This window comes from Ascaphus truei, chromosome 7 (genome assembly GCF_040206685.1).
Source record: "Ascaphus truei isolate aAscTru1 chromosome 7, aAscTru1.hap1, whole genome shotgun sequence".
Classification (NCBI taxonomy): domain Eukaryota; kingdom Metazoa; phylum Chordata; class Amphibia; order Anura; family Ascaphidae; genus Ascaphus; species Ascaphus truei.
Window position 1 is genome coordinate 69,696,374 of NC_134489.1, and position 9,496 is coordinate 69,705,869.

Below are 9,496 nucleotides of genomic sequence, written 5' to 3' on the forward strand. Positions count from 1 at the left end.
AGACTTAAACCTTGTTTATTTGGCCCTTGTTAGCATTTGAGTTTGACATGCTTGATGTACAGTTTTGAGTCTGGAGGTTTCAAATTACAATGGAAAGAGGATGTAGATCTTATTTTTAACTAATACGATCAGCTGTTGGAATTTCCCCTTTTGTACCATTTGGCATGCAAAAGCATCCAACACAGCTCCGAATTTTGTTTGTCCAAGACATCCTTGACAGGACCCAGACAGCCAGTTGGAGACCTCCCTCATTGTATTTGCTCCAACAACCAAGAGAACGTTACTCTGGAAGCCGGCAGGGAGATCTGATCGGCGGCGAGTTGCCCTGCGGTCAGAAGTCCCGCAGCGGTGACATTCAAGGCGGCAGAGCACCGGGCGGTGACATCGCAACGTCCCATTCCACTTTACTCTGGCCCACAAGCAATACAATGTGGCTGCCTCAACTACAAATAAGAGTTATCGCGGCTATTATTCCCTAGTTGCAAAAAGTACCCATCAATTAGGAGTAAATGACAAAATTAATGTTAATGACAGTCTTCCATAGATAAATATTACCAAGTTCCTTGATCAAGTGAATAAATGCCTAAGCAAATACTCCCACCTCCAATACTTCATTGATTCATATAGAAATTCATGTCTATAAATGAGAGAGAGAGAGAGAGAGAGAGAGAGAGAGAGAGAGAGAGAGAGATTTTTTTTTAAAGTTATGGTGGGTGAAAAAGGCGACAGAAAACCTCCACCGTTAGCACATCTATCTATATATATAAAATCGAATGGTTAGTGCTATCTGCGGTGAATCTGATTGGTCCTCAGCCTCTGGCCAATCAGATTGGTGGGTCTGACGTCACCCAACTGCCACTCTCTTCCCCCTCGGCGCCACACACACACACACCACACACACACACACACACACACACACACACCACCTCTCTCTCCGGCGCTCACCTCTCCTCCCTCCCTCCGCTCACCTCTCCCTCCCTCCGCTCACCTCTCCCTCCCGGCGCTCCGCTCACCTCAATCCCCGGCGGGGGAACAGGCAGTGGCCAGGCAGGCTGCCTCGCGGTGCCTCAGATGGCGGCGCCTGGAAGGACCCCCTTCCTCCCTCGCGGCGCCTAAGATGGCGGCGCCCGGAAGGACCCCCTTCCTCCCTCGCGGCGCCGAGTGAGAAGATGGCGGCACCCGGAAGTAGAGGTAAGTGTCGCGTGTGTGTCGCTCTAGGTGACGTATGTGTGTGTGTGTGACACTGTGTGTGTGTGTCGCCCCCCCCTGCCTTTCACGCGCCCCCCTGCCTTTCACGCCCCTCCCTGCCTTTCACGCCCCCCCCCCTTGCCTTTCACGCGCCCCCCCCCCTGCCTTTCACGCGCCCCCCTCTGCCTTTCACGCGCCCCCCCCTGCCTTTCACGCGCCCCCTGCCTTTCACGCCCCCCGCCTTTCACGCCCCCCCGCCTTTCACGCCCCCCCTGCCTTTCACGCCCCCCCCTGACTTTCACGCCCCCCCTTCCTTTCACGCCCCCCCTTCCTTTCACGCCCCCCCCCTGCCTTTCACGCCCCCCCTTCCTTTCACGCCCCCCCCCTGCCTTTCACGCCCCCCCTGCCTTTCACGCCCCCCCCTGCCTTTCACGCCCCCGCACCCCCTCCCTGCCTTTAACGCCCCCGCCCCCCCCCTTCCTTTCACGCCCCCGCCCCCCCTGCCTTTCAAGCCCCCCCCTGCCTTTCACGCCTCCCCCTCCTGCCTTTCACCCCCCCCCCCCTCCCTGCCTCCGGGCAACGCCGGGTATATCAGCTAGTATATATATAAAAATGAAAATTGCTTGATTGTTAGTAGATGTGGGGATTCTCATTTGTCCTCGGTCCGCCCGCCCGCCCATGGCCCGCCTCACCCACGACTCTCATTGGCCAAGTGGTAAGCTGACATCACGGACACATCTACTCCACTGTGACCTGGCTCCCCCATGGCTCTCATTGGCCAAGAGGTACGATGACATCACGGACACACCTACTCCACAGACAGTCTCACCCCTGCAGACTCACCATAACACTCCGACACTCTCTACCTGCTGAATCACCCCTGCGGACTCAGACACACACCTTGGTAAGTTGAACACACTCTCTGCTGTCCACCCACCCTCTTACCCGTCCACGCTCTCACAAATTACCACATCAGCACTCCCCTTACTGTGTGAAACGCTACTGTCATGTCCACATCCCGCTACTGTGCGATCCACAAATCACTCACTGTGCCTTCCCGACCGCTCCGCAATGGCAACCTTCACGCCCGCTCCGCAAGTTCCCACCCATCACCAGTCCGTTCCCACCCATCACCAGCCCGCAACCACTACTCAACCCCCCTCTTACTCCGCACCTGCTTACTCTCTGCAACGCTACTATCACTCACTCTGCCTTCCCGGCCGCTCCGCAATGGCCACCTTCACGGACACCGGCCCTTCCCGGCCGCTCCGCAAGTTCTGTGTGTCCACCCCCCTCTTACCCGGCCAACAAATAAATCACTGAGCCTTCCTGGCCGCTCTGCAATGGCCACCTTAAAACGGCTCTTCACGCTCGCGCCGCAACTTCTCGCCCGCTCCACAATGGCCGCCTTCACGCCCAACGGCCACACCACCGCTCACAAAATAGTTAAATGGCCGCCTTCACGGCGAAAATGGCCACATTCCATCCCGATCACGCACGATTAGATATTTATTGTCCACCTTCATACAAATCCACCATATTTATTGTCCACCTTCATAAAAATCCACAATGGCCGCAATACACGCCCGCTCCCACATTTTAACCCTTCACGCATTATTAAATCCAAACACTATATTAATTTTAACCCTTCGTTACTCACTTACAATCTAAAGCTCTCATAAAATGGCTGCTTTCCCGCCAAACTAATTATTCTCCCACATCATCATGACCTTGTCAAACAGTAAACAAAATGGCCGCATTCACAAAATTTTCTGTACATCTAACAATGGTCGCATTCACCACAAAATACATTTTTAATCAACACCTTCCTTTACACACTCCATACATTTAAATCTCACGCACGCACTCCAGATAATTCCACAAATAATAATTGTACACAATAATTAACTGGCTTACGTTAAAGCAGCAATCCATCTGCTTGTTTTTGTAACATTAGTAAAATTTATCACGGCACACATCTGATCAATAGGAGGCATAAACAAATAAAAAACACTAAACAATTTTAATTAATTTGAAAAAATGTATTCATAAAAAATAATTTTGAAGGTATTTATCGTAACTAAACGTTATTTACTTCAAATTAAATGTTTTTATAAAGAAATTCAATTTTATCGTATATAAAACACCCTACCCCAGTACATGAAAGATGGGGGTTGATAAAGAGGAAGATGCCCCGATGAAGGTCCAACTTATGGACCGAAACGTCGGTGTAATGGCTATTTTCTATTGTCATTAAAAAAGACCTTTTAGAGTGCCCAGCCTATTGGCACTTTCTACTTCATGAAGAGGAAGGGGGGAAACATAGGGCAGAGCAATACTATGGGGGAGGAAGTGTGCCGGAGCAATTCAGGGGGAGGAGAAGAATGTCACAAGTCACAACTTCATAGCAGGCCATTCTGTGAATGAAATTAAGAGGTATTATAAACCCCTGCGTCAATCAGATTTTCTGTTCTCGAGTTCTCCAAGATTCTAAGCACCAAGTTCCAGTGAGTTAAAAAAAATTCCAGCTGTGGAGAGGGGAGGGGAGGGGTGGCGTCTGGAACTGCAGGCTGATTTCAGTTCCAGGATGTGGCAGGCTAGGGGGAAATCATTAGTTAGGATTCCCTGCACCTAGGAGAGTATAGTTTTGTACCCCAGTTCCCAAGTAAGTGTGTCTTTTCTTATGTAGTTTGTGTAACATTGTGCGTTTGCCTTTTCCTGTGAATAAATGTACAATTTCTTTCATTAACTTGTTTTGCTCAATGTATGATCCGGATAAAAAGGTGTAAATGGCCTGGTCTCCCGTGACAGACAGACCCATTGCAGGGCCAACAGAAAGCTAGAAAATCATCAGGACATGAGGTTCTGAATTTCCATTGGGTGACGTAAATATGATGGCCAAATTGGATCTTTCTTCTTTACCAACTGGTAAAGAGAGCACTCTCTCTGGAACCAACGGATTCCAGAGCTGAACATAGGGTGGATTTGGGGGGACTGCTCCTTTAAAGTGACGCAGCAGACATCTGAAGATAAACCATATATCATTACAAATCTCCCAGTTTCACATGCTTTCATTTTGACACAAGTAAAACAGAAGCAACTTCTAGCAACACATATCTGAGTATGGTATGTGAGCCTGCATGATTCCCACATATGTTACATTAATAAAGAAAGCTTCAGTACCTTATGTTGAATGATATGATAATGTACTGACAGTGCAAGCCATCTCCGAGATGCACATACAATCTAGTCACAATGGAAAATGCCTAGTAAATCCAATTAGAATAGATCAGATTATCTTAACTCCCAACACTAAGAATTTCAAATAGTTATTTTCAATATCCTAGACGCTGGACACAAAGAAAAACACAAAATTGCACATCTGTGCTACACATTTTCGAAGCTAAATTTTCTACAGCAAAAGCACTGCATTTTAGGATGATTTTAAATAGCTTGGTTGGATCTTTAAAATCCTAGAGCACAGTTTACAATTCAGGGCTCGCACATACACGCAAAATAAGATGGCATGTTCAGATGGGCTTGTTTGTTGAGCTTCAGACAAAACATTATGAACTGCATTCTTTTGGCGAAGTTTTCAGACAGCGCAATGTAATGTATACAAACATTTCCTCATTAATATGATGATTAGGGGCCAAGGAGGGAAACATAGTGAAGGGTTCGGTTCTGGACTGCTCTTCCCTCAATTTTGCTGCTTAATATTGTCTGTGGCAGTCTTATTATTATGGATGTTTCCAATGTCCCCTATGAATTATATGGACAGAGTTTTGGGTAACACTCCCTAATGCCATAGACACGTCTTATTTATAAATGCAGATATTTATATTTTATTGGATGGGAAGCCCAAAAAATGAGGAGTATGTGCCTGCTCTTGATTTTTGTTAGTTTAGTAATGGCATCTCCATGATCAAAACAAGGGTCTGCCTCCCTGTGGAACCCCGCCTCCCCGCCCCCCCTTCTAAATTAATAACTACTTCAACCTTATGTTATCTGGGTGTCCTCAGAAGTCTAACACAAGCCAATAAAGAAACTGCAATGTCATTGAGAAAATATGTCACAAGTTTCTATTGGTACCAATGTTTGAAGTCTGCAGCCATAATTTCATTTTTTTTTTTTGTGCCAAAACTGGCACAAATAAAATACAAATATCTCAGTAACTAAAACGGCCCCCCAGATGTCGGGGAACCACCAATGTGCATCGGAAGAACCCTTGGTTCATGTATATCTCTACTCATCTCTCGCTACGAGCCTGTTCACCGACTCAACGTTTCTCAAAGCTGCCCCACATGAAATCCTTTTCTCACAGTGTTTCCTAATTTTGGAACGCTCTGCCCCTCAACAGCCACAAAGCTCCCGCTCTCCCCATAAACAAGACCCCCCCCCCAAGAGTTGGCGTTAACTTTTCAAATCAATGTAATTTAACAGTGGATTAGGGTGCGATTGGGACTTCGGGAATCCTGGCTAATGATCCCTTAATTTTAAAGGGAGAGGGCACCATGAGGGTTTGTCCCCGCATGCTACTGCAGGGCCCGCTGTGGCGGACGCTGCACGGACGCTGCACGGACGAGAGCCCTCCCCTCAATGGCGCCGGGCCCACTGCGAGGGGGGGGCCGCAGCGCTGTGGCGAGAGTTTCTCCTGCTCTACTCGCGACGGAGCGCTAGGCCACGCCCCCCGGCGGTTCAGCCAATGAGGGCGAACCTGCCGGGTGACGTCATGGCCGCGCCCCGTCACTCCCCCGCCACCCCTCCCTCCCCCCCGGTCTCTCTTCCTGCAGCTCACTGCAGACCGGGGAATCGCCAGACTCGCGTGCAGCGGAGGCACTGGGGCCTTAGAGTCCACGAGTTAACTCTGCTGTGTAACAGAGTGATTTGACTCTTCAGAAGATTATTACATTGAGGTCTACAGGGCCAAATGTGTTTGAGATGCTGAACTTGTCTTTTTAAGTTCTGGATATTAAACACAGTGTATAGGACCAATAGGAGCTTGAGAAAGGACCGGGAGGTCCGAAACGTCGCTCTGTCCTGTCTTGTATGTTTCCCTGATGCTTGTGATATAAAATAAAGTGTTCTACTTTAGATACTAACCAGTGAGAGCTGCGGATTCTTTGGATTTTTGTTTTATCTATTTTTGTTGCTGGATGGTGATCCTCGCTGCACTGCAAGCACCCTGACTAAGGCTTCGTCCATAGCTCCTCCGCGCTGAGGCTCGCCTGCCCGGTCAGCAGCGATCCTATGGACTGGCAGGAGAGCCAGCGTGCGCGATCGGGAGGCAGGGGGAAGCTGGGCAGTAACGTCACTGGGCCAATAGCCCGCGACACGCCGACGTCACGGCACCGTGACGTTGACGCTGCTTTGCTCTGATTGGAGGTTTTCAGCCGACAGCGCGCTGAAAAACAGTTTCGGCTGTCGGCTGAAAATCCCAAAGCCTCAGCACGCCTGCGGACGCTCGCGTGAGCCCCCTCTCAAGACATCCTCATTGAGGTTGCCGGGGCTCATCGCGGAGCGTCCGCACGGTGCAGCGCTGCCTGTCCTTCCATGGACGCAGCCTAAGGCTGAGCTCAGACGGAAGGCAATACGACCGGCGGCAAAGTACAGCGTTGTCGCTGCGACATTTTGCCGGCACAAACCAAATTGAAATTTGGGGCTACAGTCGCGTGACGCGAGCTGGTTCAGCCAATAAATGCCGCGATCTGCCGCCTGCAGTTTGAGCACTGATCACTGTGTTGCAGGAGCGAGCCGTGGGGGCGGGAACGCAAGCAAGTAGGCGTAGCAGCCTGTCTGAGCGAGCCCTAAGATGAGATAAGTGATTTGACCTACACACACACACACACACACACACACACACACACAGTGATGTGGCTTACGGCAATGTTAGTATTTGAAGTGTACAGAAGGAGATCCCCCACTAAGGATTATAGGGCCCATTTGCTACCTCCAGAAGCCCCATATACATGTGTCAGGAGACTGCCAGCACATACCTGTGATGTAATTGGTCCATTTGTACAGCACTCCTTCCATATCTCGCTGCCCTCTCCTCCCTGGATTTACATCCTCCTTCTCCTCCTGTCACCGGGATCTCGCGGGGCTTCTCCCCGATTGTAATCCCAGTCCCCGAGCACTAACGCTGGTCTCCTGGGTCTCAGTGCGGGGAGGGGGTCTCACCGGACTACACGCCCTGTGCGGGTCCGCTGTCCATGACGGTGCCGGGGGACGCTCCTGCGCACAGACCCCGGAGCGCTGCGCTCTTTCCCCCCATGCAGACAAGCGAGCGCTGCCGCCGCCTCCGCCTCCGCCTCTTCCTTCTGGAGGCGGCTTCCCGTTCGCTTTGCATTGACCTGATGTCGTCTCATTCACTTCCTGGGGAAGGTGGAGGTCACGTTTCCTCGGTCTGCAGCCGGGCAGTCACTCACTGCTACAACGCGTTACATAAAGTCAGGCTGTGGTAACTGGGGTATTAGTAACAGGCAACCTGAGTGATCATTGCTACCCCGATGGCCTATGCATTAAAATAGTGACTTTTATCAGGGGCTGTATCAAAGTCTGCAATAGTGTTGCAAAAAATAATCCCTTGCAATTATAATCTTTTTGGATAAATATTATGCAGCTAGTTGCAGCAGTTTTGAGTTGGTATATATATTTGAAAGCTAATATATACACACACTTTTTTTTTAGATTTATCTGGAATTTGGTTAGTTCCTCAGAAGCAGCTCAGACCCCAAGAGTTTACTGGGCCATCTACCCTATATCCTTTTTATAATTTGGGTTTTTTCTGTGTTGTTTTATTCTTTCAAATTGAATTTATTCTGTATTGATTTTCTGTTAGCGCTGATATTTTTATATACAGTATATCTGATCTGTAATACCATTTCTGTGTTTTAATAAACAGAAAGCAGGCTGTTATGCTCTTTTTAGCCTACAGGGGGTGTATGTATCAAAGGGTGTTGTAATTAAACTGTGATATTGAATTGAATGGGCGTTTCATATTGCAGTTTAATGTTTAAACCTCTTAGGCCTAGGTTCGCTAAGCTGTATTATCCTATTTATGTGATGTTAATCATTCAGTATTTCTCACCTATGTTAGTGCATGGCTGAGAGTAACACTAAGGCCTCGTTCAGGGTGCTGGCTTCGGGGGCAGGGCGTGCTGACGTGCGTGCTTTGAATACTTGTTGTCAGGGTAGCTACTGGCCTGCCTCCGAAGCCAGGAGTTGCTGCTGACGACAGCTTCAGTAAACGAAAATTTCGTTTCTTGGAGCTGAAGCAGCGTCACAGGGACCAAGGCAGCCAATGAAATCATTCTTCAGAATGATTTCATGACTGCAGCTTGGATACTTTACCCTGCCGTCTGTAGCCCCGCCCCCTCCCCAACGCTGAAAAGTCTGCTGGGGGATAATCACATGTCGCCCAGCAAACTCCCAGCACTGCCTGCCTCCCGCCCTCCCTCCGAGTCCTCAGCTGGCCACCTGAACGAGCCCTAAGACTTACATACGGCTATGTTATTTGAAGATAACGCAGCCTTATCCTGAAATAACATTGCGTTAACCCTTTCCTAATGAGCTGAAGTACAGCCGTTACGTTTGCATCATTTGTTAACTCCGGGAATGTCAAGTTATTTACCTTGAAGTAACAGACCTTAGTGAATCTACATCCAAGTATCCGGTGATCTTTATGCAAAATGAGCCGGGAGTCATCAACGTGTGAGCAGCACTATCGCCCCCGAATTGGCGATATCTGCCATTAACTCTAATAGCAGGTATCACCGATTCGGCTGCAATAGTGCGATTCCTGACGATATGCTCTGGTTAACGATCTGAATCAAGAGTAAGCATGTTACGTTAGGCTAAGATTATAGTCCCTGCAATGGCGCTCGCACGACAACAAATTGCAGAATGCCTGCACAACAGAGCGCATTTTGAAATGACAAAAAAAATTAATGCGTCACGTGAGCGGTTCAGCCAATCACGACGAACCAGCCTCCTGACGCGTCCGCCACGCCTCCCAAATCGCTGGAAGCTGCATTCACACATTGCTCGGGCGAGAGGCGCCCGCGATGAGCGGACGCGGACTATAATGTTGGCCTTAAGCAGCAATCCTCGCTTCTTGTTTTCTCCTTTTTCCATGGAGTGTGGGAACTGGACGGCGTTATTTCCAGCTCTGGGAGCCTCCGGTTGCCCGGTTTCATTCTCCCTTCGTAGGAAACAAAATGGTCGTCAAATCTCGCGGCTCCCATGGGGCGACTCCTCTTCTGTTTCCAGGTTAAAGGTCGCCACGGTCACATGGCCGTTTTCGCGA

At 49.3% G+C, this 9,496-nt stretch overlaps 1 protein-coding gene across 4 annotated transcripts in view; it reads right to left on the bottom strand.

The window, feature by feature from the left end:
* Nucleotides 1-7,537, bottom strand: part of PLEKHA3 (pleckstrin homology domain containing A3) — a 26,850-nt gene extending 19,313 nt beyond the window's left edge. For 2 of the 4 annotated variants that reach the window (XM_075608967.1, XM_075608966.1), the window contains exon 1: nt 7,185-7,537. In XM_075608967.1, the coding sequence (XP_075465082.1) occupies nt 7,185-7,224 (40 nt within the window). In that variant the 5' untranslated portion in view covers nt 7,225-7,537. The remainder of the gene's footprint in view (nt 1-7,184) is intronic. The other 2 variants (XM_075608965.1, XM_075608968.1) reach the window with 2 other exon arrangements.
* Nucleotides 7,538-9,496: the final 1,959 nt, after the last annotated feature.